The sequence below is a fragment of the Dromiciops gliroides genome, chromosome 2 (assembly GCF_019393635.1).
Source record: "Dromiciops gliroides isolate mDroGli1 chromosome 2, mDroGli1.pri, whole genome shotgun sequence".
In the NCBI taxonomy this organism is placed as follows: Eukaryota; Metazoa; Chordata; class Mammalia; order Microbiotheria; family Microbiotheriidae; genus Dromiciops; species Dromiciops gliroides.
In genome coordinates, this window is record NC_057862.1 from 666,729,717 (window position 1) to 666,747,761 (window position 18,045).

The 18,045-nt window shown below is 42.8% G+C and overlaps 1 protein-coding gene across 1 annotated transcript in view; it reads right to left on the reverse strand.

Annotated features, from left to right (window-relative positions):
* Window positions 1–18,045, reverse strand: part of DNAH6 (dynein axonemal heavy chain 6) — a 211,021-nt gene that overhangs the window by 18,982 nt on the left and 173,994 nt on the right. Inside the window, exons 66-71 of the mRNA XM_043981262.1 lie at window positions 16,761–16,907; window positions 12,549–12,687; window positions 10,975–11,094; window positions 5,751–5,872; window positions 3,779–3,908; window positions 493–620 (exon numbers count right to left, since the gene is read on the reverse strand). Coding sequence (XP_043837197.1) covers window positions 493–620; window positions 3,779–3,908; window positions 5,751–5,872; window positions 10,975–11,094; window positions 12,549–12,687; window positions 16,761–16,907 — 786 coding nt within the window. The remainder of the gene's footprint in view (window positions 1–492; window positions 621–3,778; window positions 3,909–5,750; window positions 5,873–10,974; window positions 11,095–12,548; window positions 12,688–16,760; window positions 16,908–18,045) is intronic.

Consider the following 18,045-nt stretch of genomic DNA (forward strand, 5'->3'; position numbering starts at 1 on the left):
CCCGGAAGGTCTGAGTTCAGCATCTATGGGAATACTCTACAGCTTTAGGGTTATAGTTTTCTCTTTTTTTCTCTCTGTGTTATGTTGGGCTCCACTGAGTTGGGCTCCCTTTCATCTCTCCTGTACCTTCTTCTTCCTGGATTCCTTCCCCAATGATTGAAAAAAAATTCACACAGAAGTCAAGTTTTAGACATACTAAGTCTGAATCTTGCTGGAAGATAGCGATGTCCCACAAGCAACTGGGAAGGCAGAAATGGATCTTGGGAGAAGGGTCAAGACTGGGGACAGAAGATCCAATGAGAAAACACGTGCACAGCCCTTTACAAAACTGTAAAACACTTTATAAATGCTAGCTTTATAGATCTGGGACTCATTTACATGGATGGGATCCCCAATGACACAAAAAGACAGAATTCTAAAACCTATCACACGATTGTAAAGATCATTATAAAACAATGGCATTCAATAGAAATGATGGGACAATTGTCTTACTCGGATTAAATTGAGAAGGCCATTAAATCGGTCCACTTCTTGTCCAAGGACGGTTGTTAAGGAGTTGGGGCGTCCTTGGGAATCCTTGACAAAGAGGCTCTCCGAAGCTCCTTCCATCTCCAGTTTTACTGAAAGACACAAACCCAATTATTCCCAACATTTCCTATAGATTCTCATTTAACGTAATACGTCAAGTCTGCGTTTTAGAAATATCGTCAATCCGTGCTGGGTTTAGAATGCTTCTAACAAATGTTTCTGGGGCTCGGGTCATACATGTGGGGTGCAAAGGTACATAAAACAGAATGACACAGCAATCCCTGTAGAATGGAAGTTCCCGGAGGACAGGGATTGTTTTCTTCTTATTCCAAGTACCTCGTACAGTGTCTAGTACATAGTGTTTGCTTAAAGAACACTTGCTGAATCAAACTGAACCCCAAACTGGTCTTGTATTTCTTCAGACACAACTTCAGAGCTCAGGTCATTGTGGGGACAATAGAGCAGGAGAAGAGAAGAAGGAAGGAAGGAAGGAAAGAAGGAAGAAAGGATGGAGAGAGGGAGGGAAGGAAGGAAGAAAGGAAAGAGAAAGAGAGAAAGAAAGGAAGGGAGGAAAGAAAGAGAAAGAAAGGAAGGAAAGAGAGAAAGAAAGGAAGGAAGAAAGGAGAGAGAGAGAAAGAAAAGAAGTATTTTTTAAGCACCTACTATATGCTAAGCACTGTGCTAGATGCTTTACAAATAATATCTATCTGATCCTCACAACAACTCTGGGAGGTAGGTGCTTTTACTATCACTCCCTTTTTATAGCTGAGGAAACTGAGGCAGAGGTTGTGACTTGTTCAGGGTCACAGAGCTAGGAAGTGTCTGTAGTCAGATTTGAATTTAGGTCTTCCTACTTCCAGGCCAGCATTCTAGCTACTGTGTCACCTTGAGACCCCATTTCCTATTTCTTTCTTTAGATGGTATCCATTTTCCTCTTTCCCTAAGGTCTAGATAGTCATGGGTCTTGAGTTTTTGGTTTCCCCCAAGAAAATGTATGCAGGAAACCTATAGAAATGGGGTCTCTAGACCTCTGTGATCCATTGGGTCCCTAATTTCTCCTTTTGTGGCTGGGATGAGAATTCTGAAAATATTTTTCCGGGGACAGAGTAAGGTGAGGAGAACAATTTTGATACGCCCTCTGGGTTTCCCATGCCTCCAGGCATGTCTCTTGAGAGTCTGTTATATAAACCAATGGAAGAAACTTTGTATTTGCCTGTTCTAAGCCCTGGTTGCCTGAATGTCCTCTGAGCCAACTCATTCTAGGCAAAGTCAAGCAATAGGCCGAGCTGTCTATTTCCTTTTGCTGTCCCTGCCCCTTGGTGGGACCCCATCTTCAGATTACCCCCTTGGTGATTCAGAGGCTCTTACATTGGTGTATCTTCACCTAGGCTTGCTCTCTCCCTGCAGAACCTCACCCTCCCTCTGTCCATCTGGCCTTGACCCCCCCTCCCCCTCCCCCCCACCCCCAGCTCTGCTCTCTCTAGTCAACAAGTATTTATTATGAGATGACTTTATGTTGGGCTGTCTGCTTGGTGTGGTGACAGGTAAAGTTCTATGGCAAACTAATTTTTGTTGAAGTGTCAGTAGCTGATTGGTAGTAGGAAGATAATAAATCTGCCTAATAAGTGATGATCCCTGATTGCTTAAGGGTGGTCATTCAGGCATCAGGGTTGACTGGTGGAGAAGAATTGGGGTGGGGAGGGGTGCTTTTTGGTACTTCTCAAATCAGGCCCCATAACAGCTGGTTGTTTGCTTACATGGCGACCCCTCCTTGGTCACCTTCTACTTCACCGATTCACCAGCTTAGCCTCTGTCTCCCAGAAATACATAAAGCAAATCAGAACCTTGTTAATGAGCACACTTGGGGAAAAGCCTTCTCAGCAGTAATAAACACATAATAAAGAGATGTGTCTGAGGGAATACTTGAAGGTTAATGATTGTCTGAGGAGATAATTTCTATTAGGCAGGATTTGAGATCCCAGTGTCTCCTGACAGCAGCCCCTGAAAACTGTCCCTTTTTAAATTCCTTACTGATTCCCACCACATTTCACCTCTTCCCTGCTCAGCATGGTAACTGTGCTTATTTAGCAAACCAAAGTTATCTAGTGGATGGATCGCTGGAATTAAGAGTCAGGAAGACCTGGATTGGAATCCTGCCTCAGACACTTACTTGCTATGACCCTGAATGACCCATTTAGCCTCTCTGAACCTCAGTTTCCTCATCTGTAAAGTGGGGATTCTAATAGCTCCTGCCCCTCCAGGGTTGTTGAAAGGATAAAATGAGATAATATTTATAAAGTGCCTCAGAAACCTTCAAATGCTGGATAAATGGTAGATTATTATTATTATTATCATTGTCACCATCATCATCATGGGTTGGTTTTGGAGTTTTTGTACCTTACATCTCAGATTTTGTTAGCTTTCTAAGGAATTCAGTTCAGTGAAACATAGGGATGCCTATGGTATGTGTAATGCACAGTTCCTGTCCTCAAGGTGCTTCCATTCTGCTGGAAGGAATGACCACAGTATTCAATGTAAAGGGAGAGGGGAGAGTGTCAAATAAATAAATATTTATGAATTGCCATATGAAGTACTCTAGAAATATTAAGGAGGAAGAGGAGCCAGCACCTGATCCATCATGGAAAGATTCTGAAAGGCAGAGGAAAGAGTATACTCCAAGCATGATATAGACAGCCCATGGGAATACATGGAGACCATTCAGTCTGGTGGGAATATGTGCGAATGGGGGTTGGGATAATGTGAAATGAGGCTGGGAAGGCAAGCTAGAGCCAGATAAATACCAGGCTAAGAAGTTTGTATTTTGCCCCATGGGCAACTGGGAGCCATAGATAGTTTTGGAATAGGAAAGTGATGGGGTCAGACCTATTCATTTGGAAGATTACTTGGGCAGCTTTGGGAGTGCTATTTGAGATAAGGCCGGTAAGTTGTGTTGGAGGCAAATTGTCAAGGGCTTTCAATGCCAGAAAGTTTGTATTTAACCATTGAGAAATTCCTAGGCAAGGAAAGACATGAGTAGATCTGTGCCTCGCGAAGATTATTTTGGTAGCTGTGTGGAAAGTACACGCAAATGAATGGTGGGCAAATTGAAACTTTCATATTTATTATGCTCAAACCCCCAGAATTCTAAACAAAGTTGCTCTTTATTTATGTAAATAAATAATTAAATTTTCATTCCTTTTTGCCAGTAGCCTTGGTCAATAACATGCAAATGCCTGGAAAACTTTATTACCTGGTACCCTTGACAAGACTGAAGTAACAAGTTCTTGGACAATTTCATCATTGCTTTTTCCACCCCCGCCGCCACCGGACCTTGGCTGGACATCAAGTATAGTAGTGATGAAAGTGTTGGTCTCTTTGTACTACAAAAGAAATGGAGAAGAGGAAGATCATTGAAGGGGTTCATTCTTTAAAAATCATTTGTCATGCTGTAGACTGTTCCCCTTTGGCTTCTAGGGATAACTATGGGATCAGACATTACTTGAGAATGGCAGAAACACATTCTCAAGTGATTAGGCAAACATTTTGGATAACTCTAAATCTATTACTTCCTAGGTAACCAGTAGTTATAGAACTCAAGAAGAAACGCAAGCTTCTTGCAGGGTGAGCAGTATTTCAGCACAGACACCTAGTGTAATGATGATGCTGGTAGTTACTGTGCCTTGAGCACCCATGGTTCACTATTTCCAATCTCATTTATTATATATGAAAAAGTGACCATTAGCAGGAATAGCATCAAAAAAGTGGCAGATAATAAGTATAAAGCACTCAATTAGAAAAGTGCTTGGCACATAATAGGTGTGTGTTCCCTTCCCTTCTCACCCCCAGCCTCCAGAAAAGAAAAAAATTAATGCTAGTGAGAAGAAACTATTGTGTAAGTATTCTTAAATATGTTCTTAATATTGAAAAAATGCATTTAAAAATATTGACTGGTGCAAAGTTTGACCCTCCATTAAGGATAATCTATTATATAAGTGGTTTATGCTAGTAAAAATCTGGTTGTACTCCCCCCACCCCAGGAATTGGTGTACTTTATGCAGAGTAACTTTTATACTAGTGTCAGTTTCAAAGCAGGGCAAGGTGGAAGTGAGGACTCACGACCACATCGTGCAGGTAGCCATGTCTTCTTTGGAGGAAATGATCTGAGGCTTGGTAAAAAGCTTTATTAGAGGGAAAGGAAAAGTCTAATGCACATTTTTCTTTTCTTTTTTTTTTTCTGTCCTGACCTATAAGAGAACAGATTCTCCCTGAAGGGATACTTTGGAAACCCAGAGGAGAGCAGAATACCATCTACATAGAGGAGTCTGGGGCTCCCATGTAGGCAATTAAGAGCTCAAAGTGGGAGGTGAACACCTTCTTTTGGATAATGCAAATAATTAGAAGAACTTTCAATACTCCCCAGAGAGGCAGAGCAGCAAAATGTATAGAAAACTGGTGTGGAGATGTGTGATCCAAGTCCTTTTAAAGTCTAAAGTCAATGGAGGCTTCTGCTCAAAAGAAAAGATTCCAGGTGAGTGGAAGGTGGGTTATACTTAGTCTAATATCTCTGTAATTTCTATAAACATGCCTAAAACCATGGAAATCTGTTTAAATAATACAAGGGATGACAATTTGAAAATGTCTGTTGTCTGCCATTTTGTTTCAAGATAATGGATGGGCATAAATCAAATTTAGAGATCACTACTAATTATTAGTGAAACAAACAAAGGCAATCTAAATCTAATCAACTAAATTTAGACCAAAATCAGTCAATTCATAGGACCATTTTTTAGTGCTGGAGGGGATCTCGTGTGTATGTTCAGTTGTGTCTGACTCTTTGTGACCCCATTTGGATTTTTCCTGGCAAAGACACTGGAATGGCTTGTCACTTCCTTCTCCAGATCATTTTACAGATGAAGAAACTAAGGCAAATGGGATTAAGTGACTTGCCCAGAGTCACACAGCTAGTAAGTGTCTGAGGCCAGATTTGAACTCAGGATGATGAGTTTTCCTGACTCTAAGCTCAGCACTTTATTCACTATATCACCCAGCTATCAAAGATTCTTTTGGGATTAAATAAACTAGCGTGGTTGGGTTGAAACATCTGATTATTTGAGTATGTCATAATTTACCGATTGTATGTAGTCATTTAGATTTTACATTAATAGGATAACATGAGTTTATGTTTTATACATGTTTTAAATGTAAAGTCCACCCACACAAACCTGGAAAACTAAGTTGGCATTTTCATGCATCCCAAATATTTCTGGGTCATCAATCAATGGCAAATTTTCAATATAGTCTCTGAAATCTTGTATGTTGTCCGCCAAAGGTGCAAAATATATGCCTGTCATTAGAAACATCAAAAACAAAGAGATGAGAGGTCAGATAAGGGTCTTATGGATCATAGACTGTGGCTTTAGAACTTGAAGGGAAGGTGTGTTTTTGTCAGGCCAGAGGCTTCACCTCATCTACATCTTGTTTTTCCATATCTGTTGCATGTTTTCCTTTTAAAAGCTTGATGATTTTTTGTGGGGGTGGGGGGTGGGAGGTGTGGGGAGTAACTAGTTATGCCTTATTTCATCAAACTTATTGGTTCTGTGTATACTTGTCTGGTACTCCTAACCAATCATGAGTGGGCCTCTTCCTATATATCCTAAGATGGCAAGAATCTAGTGATTCTGTCAGCAAGCATAGAAAAATAGTCACACAGAGGCTGAGGTAAGATAAATCTCTTGAAATAACTAAGGCGCTGTCATCATTAGTAGACTCTATGAACACATAGGGAGGCACACACCAGATGTCAAGGGAAGCTGCTTATAATTACATCCCTAAAGAGGTAATTATAGACAAGCATTAAAAAAATAAGTTCATCTTGTTGGAGGACTGTGGTTTTCCTGAAGCACAGCATCGTTGAGGGCTCCTTTGTAGACAGCAGCCAGAGACAGGGTGGAGGGATCAGTGTGGCTTCCTTTCCCCTTTTCCTTTCCCATTTTGTGTTGCTTCTTTTTTTGGGGGGGGGGGTGCAATAAGGGCTAAGTGACTTTCCCAGGGTCACACAGCTAGCAAGTGTCAAGTGTCTGAGGCTGGATTTGAACTCAGGTCCTCCTGAATCCAGGGCTGGCGCTTTAGCCACTGTACCGCCTAGCTGCCCCCCATTTTGTGTTGCTTCTTGAAGAGTCCTGATGTTTTTGTGTTCCCCAGGAGAGGGAAAATTTCTAAGGAACTATCAATTGACTGAGTAAGTCTGTAGGGATGCTCTGGACTTGATTCTCCCAATATATATATGAATTGGCAGAGTGGGTTTTCAACGCTAGGGTAACAACATCTCCTGTTCAGGTTTCTAGGGTACTTCTGAGGAGCTCGAGACCCCATTTTGGTATGTTCCTTAGTATCAGTGACCAGTAATTAGCATCACAGTTCAATTCAACCAACTAACATCAGTGATCTTTTTACAAAATAATATTTACTTCCAAAAATATAGGAAGAACAGAAGTAGGAAGAGGGGCTATCTTTTTGGGGGGGGATTTCCACCACTGGGGCATAGGTGGGGTGCCCAATACTATTCCCATTGGCTTCCTTGCTTTTCCTATCATTGGACACTCCATTTCCCAACTGGGCATTTTCACAGTCTATCTACCATGTATCAAACTTCCTCCCCTCCCTCCCCTCCCTTCCTCCCTTTCTCCTCTTCCCCTCTTCCTCCTTTCTTTCTCAGTCCCAGTCTTTCCCTCTCTCCCTTCAAGTCTCACCTAAAGTCTAACCTTTCTCAAGAAGCGTTTCACAGTTCTCCTTAATCTTAGTGCCTTCTTTCTAAGGTCATTTCCAGTTTATTCTGTATATATCTTCTATTTTAGTTTTTGTTGTTGTTTTGTTTTGTTTTTTGCAGGGCAATGAGGGTTAAGTGACTTGCCCAGGGTCACACAGTTAGTAAATGTCAAGTAACTGATGCCAGATTTGAACTCAGGTACTCCTGACTCCAGGGCCGGTGCTCTATCCACTGTACCATCTAGCTGCCCCTTATTCTGTATATATCTTTAATTGCACCTCCCTCCCAGGATTGTCGTGAGGATCAAATGAGATAATATGTGTAAAGTGCTATTTCCATGTTAGCTATTATTTGAACACATTGTTGATCTTAGCAAGACAGCATGTTGCTCAAACATTTCTATTTTCCCCTCACCTTTGGACTGATTATTTTGGAATTTACCCAAATTATTTGCAAAAGAATTTTGACCTTTCTTGATGGGGGTAACTGAATATCTTTGGAGAGACGTGCCAAAGAGGGCTTGGCACCATCTGTTCAGGTATGTCTGGAGAACGAAAGTATCCTTAACATCAAACTGAAGCCTTTCCAAGGGGTTGCTGTGGGAATGAGGAAGCTATTCAAAAACAGCAAAGTTGCTACTGCAAAGTATCTTGGTGTGGAGCATGGATTAATCAGTCACTGAACAACTGTTTGTAAAATGTTTACTATATGCCAAGCAATATGCTAAGCCCTGAAATAGTACCTCCCAAAAAGAGGAAAACCAGGGTCCCTGACACCAAAGAGCCCACATTCTAAGGGGTGACATGCCATGTGAATACATAGATATATATGTGTGTGTGTGTACATACATTTCATATTATATATGTATATATGAAATGATTATTAATACCCAACATCTTGGGGAGATTCAGAGGGTCTCCCCTTCTTCTAAATTCCTCATTTTTAAAAGTCCCTTTTTCCTGCAGGACATTACTGAATGAGATTGCACCTTGGTCAGACCCCACCCAACCATGCAAGGAATTTAATCTAGGGTGGGGAAACTCCTTGTGTTCTACTCAAACTTGGGTGGAGACAGATCCTTTTGTCTAGATAAAGGAAGGTTTCTCCATCCAGGGGTCACTCACCTTAACCCCTGGCCCCCATTGAAGAGGGAATACATTTTTTGGATCGATAGCCCAAGGTCAGGGGTAGTCTGAGTGGAGATAATCTCTCTGTGCAGGGGTCAGCTCCCAGCCCCACTGACCACCTACTCTTTCAAGGGTATATAAGCGGTGAGCCCCACTACTATGATTGTCTTTGGTCTGAGAGAGATGTCCCAATGACCATCTTTTTATTAATAATCTGTTAGCCTTATTAATAAAATATTTAAATACAGAATGTTCCAAAAGTCTTGCTGCAATTTTAAGCTGCAGGAAGGATAGACAGAGTCAATAGGTTTACAACCAAAGAGAAGGCTGGAAAAACAAGGAATCCAGGTTTTCATATAACTGGTGGCCAAAGATCTCTGTTTGTGTGAGGCCCATGACTGTTATTTAAAAATCTGAATTGGAGAAGAGGGGAAGCTAGGTGGTGCAGTGGATAGAGCACCAGCCCTGGAGTCAGAAGGACCTGAGTTCAAATCTGACCTCAGACACTTACTAGCTGTGTGACTCTGGATAAATCACTTAATCCCGATTGCCTCCAAGAAAAAAATAAATAAAAATATGAGTTGGGTAGACAATGTTTCTAAGCCAGAATAGCCTGAACTTAAGGAGAAAATCCATGAACTTCTTCTCCTACTCCCTTCTGTTGCTGTTGAAGGCCCTTAGATATTGTCTATAGCTCCCTGCTTCTTTGAGATAAGTCATCAAGGCCTCTTTTGGTCAGTCAGTAAGAATTTATTATAATAATATGATATAGTCAAATTAATATGATTATGTTTATAACACAACATGATATAATATAGGAGAATTAATGCTTTATAATAATATCTAATAATTAATAATTAATTTCAATAAATGATCATTTCTTATTGACTAGCTGAAGGAGGCTATGATGGCTTACGTCAAAACACCATGGAGATGTTACTGTATTTTCTTTCTTTCCCCTCCCTCTCTCCCTTAGCTATGGGAGTCATTCTCTCTTTCCATCACCGTTTGAAGGAGATGAGAGAGGAGAGTCCCAGAAGAGAGAAAACAGTCCAGCCTCATGGCAGATTTGGTGTTCATAGTGCCCAGGATTACTTCTTTCCAATCAAAAGGGAGCATTTACCCAACACTCATATACACTTAGTCCCCACTTAGGATCAACGGTGGCCAAACTGGCTTCTGACTCAGCTGGTCCTGCAGTGTGGTCCCCCCGCCCCGGGGTCCCTTTCTCCCCCTCTCTGGTGTGACTGTGATATCCCTGGTTCAGGTCTCTTTTCTTCACTCTCTCCCATCTTTGCCCCATATCACTGCCAGTTTAATCTGGACATATCACATCTCTGTTTGGGAAGCTTTAGTGGTTTTCCATGGCCTGCCAAATACAGCTCAAACTCACCAGCCTGGCATCTTAAAGCCCCAACAAACCTGCTTTCCAGTCTTATTTCCCATTACTCCCCATCTATGTACTCTCTGAAGAGCAGGGTAGTGTGATGGAGAGAGAGAGCTGGGAGACCCAGGTTCAAGTCCTGCCTCTGACACATACAAATGGGTGAGTCACTTAATGCCTCAGTCCTGCAGGCAATTTTCTAGGACAATGGGCTGCAGAGCAGTGGCCCGGTCCACACTGGTAGATGGTGTTCCCTTGCCAGGAGCCCTCCATAGTGATGAAAACACAGCTGTGGACAAATACCCCCTTCCCACCTAATTCACTCCACACTTCAGCTAAACTTAGCTCACTTTATGACCCAATCACACTCCAGGCTCTCCCACACATCCCCTTGCTCAGGTGGTACCTTGGATGTTGTCCTCCTATATTTTTGTCATCCAACTCAAATGGCACTTTCTTTTTGTGGGACAATGAGGGTTAAGTGACTTGCCCAGGGTCACACAGCTAGTAAGTGTCAAGCATCTGAGGCCAGATTTGAACTCAGGTCCTCCTGAATCTGGGGCTGGTGCTTTATCCACTGTACCACCTAGCTGCCCCTCACTTTCTTTATGAGTTCTTTCTCTGATCCTCCCTTCAGATCTCACGTAGTATCCACTGATTTTTTTAGCTAATGCATTTATCATGTAATATTGTGCAGTATTCAACAACTCAGTAAATACTTATGTTCCACACACCTTACCCATTATCTCTATATAAGCTTAAAACTGCAGTAAGACTTTTGGGACATTCTGTGTATCATTTTCTATATCTTATCCCCCTAACAGATGCCAAGAGCCAGGGCAAGTGGGATCATTTCTTCTCTAAGTTTTGGACTTCTCTCCAGTGCCCTGAGCACAGTGGGCTTCTTGCCCTTAGCCATGGAGTTTTCAATTAAAAGTGAAATTAATCACTAAATTGACCCCCTAAACCTGTTTAAGTGGAATCCAACAAAGCTTTCAAAATTATACAAAATTCCATCTCCACCTTCATCTTTCATAGCTCCAGAACCCTGCCTACCTCAGGGGGGGCAGCTGGCAGCCACCCAGGTCTAGCCACGGTTATCTCAGGAACACAAAGTTCTTCCAAAGCTTTCAGGGATAAAATGGTGTTTATATTTAGAATTCACTCACCTGAATCTGAATACTTGTAATTCCTTTCTAACGTTTGAGGAGAAAAAAACCTCTTTAAGACTGTGCGAAGGCATCTTTGGTCCCAAGTGTCTGTAACCCGGCCTCCATAAGTGATTTCACCTGCCAAAAAATGTGTTTGACTTGGAAAACATACTTTTTATTTATTTTTAATTTTTTTTTTTTGCGGGGCAATTGGGGTTAAGTGACTTGCCCAGGGTCACACAGCTAGTAAGTGTTAAGTGTCTGAGGCCGGATTTGAACTCAGGTACTCCTGAATCCAGGGCCGGTGCTCTATCCACTGTGCCATCTAGCTGCCCTGAAAACATACTTTTTAAAGCGATAACACAGAGAGGCATTCTTAGCTATTTTGTTTGTTAATAAATAGGATCATAGAATCAGAGTGGGATGGGATGGACCTGAGAGGTCATTCAGTCCAATCCCTTTATTTTAAAGATGGGGAAGGTGAGGCTCAGAGAGGTCAAGTGTCTTACCCATGGTCACAGTGGTAGCAAGTATTTGAAGTGGGATTTGAACTCAGATCTTCTTGACTTCAGTTTCAGTGTTTTATCATTTGGTCCAACACTAGGACTAGGGTCCTGCTGCCAGGGCTGCTCCCATCCAGCCCAGGAGAAACAGAGTTGAGGTTGGGACCCCAACAAATGCCACTTCTCACCTGCTTTTTCTATTTCAGTATCATGTTCATTGCCTAAAACCATATGCTTTTATGTTGGGATAAATGATTGTCAATAAAATAAGTGTTTTTTCACTCCCTAAAAGCTCCCCACACTATTTGTCTAAACAGGGTACCTCGGTATTCCATCTTTAGTTTTGTCTTCATGTATTTGTTAAAAGAATTCAGTGATCAAGGACCTACTCACTTCTATGACTCTGGAGGGTTGGGTCTACTCAGTGGGCATTCAGACGTAGTAAACCATTTTTATGTTGGGCTGACTCTCTCGATAGGATGTCCCCGTTCTAGAACACTGATAAGTTCTAGGTCCCCAGGATCTCAGCATTGTATTGGGAAAGCTGTTATTTAGAGAGGGGAGCAAGGACCTTAAAGGACAGACTTAGCCACTATTCTTCCCTTTACTCTTTCCTCTCTACCCACTTGCTCCACAGCCTGGATGAAGCCCTTGCTGTCCCAGACATACTCTTTCCTGTCCCTTGACCCAACCCCACTCCCATAGTTTGGGAACCATGACTCTTCATCAAAGTCATTGTTCCTGGATGGTGTGTGGCAGTCTACTCCCCTGTCGTCCCATGCACCATCCGGACAACTTTTCAGGACAAAGTTTCCCTTCCTGATAACCACACCTCTATGTGCGCTCTCTACCCCATTAGAATATAAACTTCTTGAGGGCAAGAACTGTCTTTGCTTTTGTGTTTCTACCCCCAGCATTTGGCAGGTGACTTGGCACACAGTAAGCACTTAATAAATGCTTTCTTATTCATTATTAACAGGTACCAATACGTGCCAGGCACTGGAATTAAAGGGGGAGTCCCTGTGTGGGTGCTGGGCAAAGGCTGATCTTCTGGGGATGAGGCCCACGTGCTGAAGAGGCCAGTTGTACCTGTGATGTAGATCAAGGCATCCCACGGTATCTTTCCTTCTTGACAGTAAAGGTTTAGATTTAGTAAGGCACATTCCCTATCACTGTCATTAAATTCATAGCAGATATTCCAACCAAGAGGGCCAAACTTCTTCCTCTCCTAGAAATTAGAAATGAGGTGAAATTTAAGCTGGACAGATTTATTTTGTATAAAATACTATGTACAAAAAGTATTAGACTTTAATCTTACGCCAACAATTCACTGAAATTAGTTTCAACGGTTATTGATGTACCCAACAATATAGAATAGCGCATAGGATGCTGGATCTGGAGTCGGTAAGTTATGGGTTCGGATCTTGCCTCAGATACATTAATGACCGTGTGACTCTGGGTGAGTCATTTAATTGTTCTTGGTGTCAGTGTCTTCATCTGTGATGTGAGAGGTTTGGAATCAATGACCTCTAAGCACCTTTCCAACTCTAAATCTATGATCCTCGAGTTAGCAAGTCCTCATGGGAGAAGAGGAACTGGACTTGTGATTTGTATCTGGATCCTGAATGAGGAAGCTCCTTTCCCCAAAGTAGGTCCCTACCTTCTTTGGAACTTAAGAGTTGAGTAGCCTAGAGCACTGAGGGAGGTTCAGAGACTTACCCAGGGCCACAAAGTCAGTGCATATCAGAAGCAGGACTTGAACCCAAGTCCTCTGGCCACCAAAGTCAATTTTCTATCTCCTAGAGATCACACTGTCTCTCCCATCATCACAGGCAGTATGGTTTTGTGGAGAGAGTGCTGGCCTTGAGTTAAGGAGGAAATGGGTTCAAATCTCCTCTCAGATGCTTGCTATCTGTGTCACTTAACCTTTCTGGGCTTCAGGTTTTTCATCTGCAAAATGGGCACGGGATTGGACTTGTCCTCTAAGATCCCCTTCATTTCCACTGCTCTGCCACAGGAGAGGCAAAAGTGGTAGAGAACATGAGTGGCTCATGAGCTTCTGGGAGGCCACAATGCCCTCACAGACATAGTAGGTCCACAGTTGTCTCAGAGAGTCAAATGGTCCCCAAATCGAGGTGCTTTGTTGCCTGAAGATGAACTGATGAGTAAGGGATACAAACTCTTTGAGCTTCTGACAAGTTAGAAAGCATGTGGAATCCCAGTCCCCTGGAAGCCTCGGGGGTGGGGGGGTAGTTCTGGGAGGGCCAGCTCATGACCCCTGATGTCTAAGAGACCTCTGTGCTAACTCCTGGGGAAGTGGAGGAGAGACGTCTTTAGCCACAGAGAGACAGAGAAGGAGGTCACAAGAAAGGGGCGAGAGGCAAGCTCAAACTTTTGAATGCTGGATGAGAGACATCCTCAGAGTCTCAGGCAAGTGGGGAACTGGCCCCAACCATGTCCCATGATGCCCAGACCTCACAACACTAGAGGCTGCTGAGAGAGGCTGTGCCTCCCTGGTCCTCCTATCATTCTCTTTGGCTAAACTGCGGTTACATCTCACTCCTAAAGACCTCATCCGCTCTTATATCCATTCATCTATTCTCATCTATACAAATTCCCTGGTTACTTTGATAAAGAGATGGACTTACCTACTGGTCACTGTTTTTATGTAACCAGCATTTGGTGCTAAGGAGCTGAGCCAGCCAGGGTAAGCTAAATGTTGTTTTCTCTTTTTAGAGTGACCAGGGAAAGCAGCTTTTATTTTGAACCCCCAAAGTGAGAGCACTGTATCCTATTCTACAAATATTAGATATGTGGCATATAGATGTGCTTCTAACCCAACAGCCTCTTGGAAGGAGGAGAGAGAGAAGGGGAACTTGGCCTGTCCTGGTTGGGCTGGATCCTTCCTGTGCCTGCTCGATTTGGCCACTACTGGTGGTGTGTCCACAGTCCTTCCCAGAGGAGGAAAGCATCACCTCCCTTTGGATATGGGGACATGCTCCCAGATCAGTTCTCTCTCTAATGCCGGCCAACGTTTTTATCTTCAGGGAACCCGCATCCATGCTAGAAGTGGGCTGGGAGAGCGAGCCCAGAGTCTGGCTATCTGTGCTTAGGTCCTGAACCTCCACTGGGCCCTCACTGATTCTTGGGCGTCTTTTTCGTTCATTTCTTCTCGGCCCCCTGTGGCGTTCCTCACAGCAGATGCTGCCGACCTTGCACTCTTTCCTCAACCCCTCAGCCTTCTGCTCCCTCCCCTCCCAGCTGGAAAACTCATTTCTTCTTCTTCTTCTTCTTCTTCTTCTTCTTCTTCTTCTTCTTCTTCTTCTTCTTCTTCTTCTGTTTGTTTGTTTGTTTTTGGCTGGGCAATTGGGGTTAAGTGACTTGCCCAGGGTCACACAGCTAGTAAGTGTCAAGTGTATGAGGCTGGATTTGAACTCAGGTCCTCCTGAATTCGGGGCCAGTGCTTTATCCACTTCGCCACCTAGCTGCCCCAGAAAACTCGTTTCTTATTCCATGGAGAAGATCAAGGCTGTCTGATGGAAATTCTCCCCCTTCACAACCACAATTTTCTGTAATATCTTGACTCAGCCTTTCCCTCTTTGTGGGCTCTTCTGGGGTCCTGGCTACCTAACCATGCCCTTGTTCATTCCTTCGTTCATTCTTCTCTTGGGTTTGCAGGACTTTACTGACATGCCTCTGCTGCCCTCTCCTTTCCTCAGTGCCCGGGGTGCCTCCAATTGTCCCTATAGCCTTCTCACCCCGAAATATCCTGTTACCTGGCTCATCCCCTTTTCCCATTGGTGAATTCCTCCTGGGGGTCCCCAATTTGTGTGTGTGTGCATTTTTGCGAGGCAATGAGGGTTAAGTGACTTGTACAGGGTCACACAGCTAGTAATTGTCAAGTATCTGAGGCCGGATTTAAACTCAGGTTCTCCAGAATCCAGGGCTTGTGCTTTATCCACTGCACCACCTAGCTGCCCCAAGTCCCCAATTTGTGGAAAGGCCCAGGATGGCTAGCATCTATTCCCCTCCTGGCCCTGGATGAAAAACCATGTCTTCATGCTGGGAACCTCCATCCCACCACCCATGGCCTCCTGGTTTTTCAGTTCCCTTTTGATGTGAGCTTCCGTTCTCTCTTCCTCTCAACTCCAAACTTCTTGAAAGAGTTGTTGGTGCCAACATTTACTACTTCTTCTTCCTTACTGTCTCCGTAGCCCTTTACCATCTGAAAGCTACCTATCATCTATTTATCTATCATCCATCTATCTATTTTTCTATATCTATCTCTTTATCTATCCATCTATCATCTATCGGTGTCTCTATTATCTATATATCCATCTATTATCTATTTATGCACCCATCCATTTGTCCACCATCTATCAATCATCCATTTATCCATCTAGTTAACTATCTATTTATCAATCTATGTCTTCATCCATTATCTGTCTGGCATCTATGTATCTACCTACCTACCTACTTATCTATCTATCTATCTATCATCTAATCTACCTATATCATCTATTTATCTACCATCCATCATTTATCTTTCTATCTGTTCTCCTTTTCCTTTGACCTTCACATCTAATCAAAGACCAAATCCCCTTAATTTACCCTCTGCAATGTCTCCCATTTCCCATTCATTTTCAGTGCCATGATTCCAAGTGAGGCCCTCATTGCCTCTCATCTGGACTAGTGTGATAGCATCCTAACCTCCCAGGTGGAGATGGAGTTCCTGATACATGGGAGAGCATGAATAGATGCGCAGAACAGAGCAGCACAGGCCACATTCTAGGAATGTTGAGGTCCCAGTATGCCTGGAGTTTAGTTTCCAGATAAGGCAAAGACTGGGAAGTGACAGTGGCTGATTTTAACAAGCTGGTTTTCCGGTGTAGAACTGGGTCTTTTGAGCTTTCACAACACTGCACCATTTGTAACCGCTTTTTTAGGATCATAAAGCTGAAGTTTAAAGAGCTCTTCGGGGCCAATACCATGACATTACGAGCCAGAAACCCAAGGTCCAAAGGGAGTAAAAGATTGGCTCATGGTCACCTAAAGGATCATAGATCTAGACGGGTCTTGGAGGACATCCAGCCTAACCCTTTTGTTCTACAGATGAAGAAACTGAGGCCTAGGACAGTAAAGCGACTCACTCAAAGTCCCAAAGGCAGTGAATGTCATGAGTGATGTGAACCCAAGTCCTTGACTCCAGAGCCAGACTTCTTTCTACTGTCCCAGGCTGCTTCCTATTATTTCTCCAATGACCGACGATACCGCTGGATGAAACAAGGACAGAGAATGTACCTGAATGATAGCATGGAAGAAACAAATGCCAAAAATGATTTTCCTCCATTTCCTTCCAAGTATGTTTTCTTCAAAAAATGAAGGTGTCATCTCAGTGAATGCTCGTCTGATATTTGCACGGAGACCTTTTGGAGGTTCATTGGTAACCTGGAATTAGAAAACATATACTAGCAATTATTTTTTTTGTTCAGTTATTTTTCAGTTGTATTTGACTCTTTGTGATCCCATTTGGTGTTTTCCTGGCAACGATATTGTAGTGGTTTGCCATTTTCTTCTCCAGCTCATTTTACAGGTGAGGAAACTGAGATACACAGGGCTAAGTGACTTCCCTGGGGTCACACAACTAGTAAGGGTCTGAGGGCAGAGTTAAGCACAGGAAGATGAGTCTTCCTGACCCGAGGCCCAGTGCTCTAACCCCTATGCAATCTAGCTTCCTACAATATTGTTTAATTTAGGTTATTGTTTGGAAATGATTTAGTTTAGGTTATTTATAAATCCACTAACTGTCTGAAAGCCACTGAGCCAATGTAGAGAAGTGACAACCATGGGTCATTTATGCTACTTCCAGGGCCTTGGCAAAGCAGGGTTCGGGGTGGGGAAGTACCTGGAACACATAGGGCTGAAGATAGTGCATTTATACCCAAGACACTTGGAAATACATTAAATGCCAGTTTTCCTACATGTGGACCAAAGAGGCTAGGGGTGCTCAGACTTTCTCCACTGGGACAGGCTTACAATTTTCAGACATTCTCCTACATATAGGGATGTCTTGTGCTTCTTTGCCTTGTCTAGTTGTAAAGCACCGTCCTATATTTAAGTTTAGAACTAGGAGATCAATGCCTAAGTTTCATGGATGTGATCAGCATGCCTCTCTACATGTTTCTGAGAAATCAGCATCTTGTAAACTAACTTGACTATAACAGCTAGTTTTTATATAGAATTTTTAGGTTTGCAAAGCCCTTATATACGTGAAGTAATATATTATTTTTATTTTATAGATGGGGAAACTGAGGCAAAGTGTTTTTCCCAGGGTCACACAGATATTAATTTTTAGAAATAGGATTGAACTTAAGGTTTTCCGGCTCCACGTTCAGCAATCTATCCATTATACTGTCCAGCTCTCTCCTCCCTCTCTCAAGTTAATGTCCCATATGATACATTTTGATTAAACTGGATCAGAAACAATATCTCAAACTGCACTGTCACTAGAGATACTCAGTTACTAAGAATTCCCATCATTCCTTTGGCATCTCTGGCATCTCCAGGTCTCTGTGCCTGGTTGATT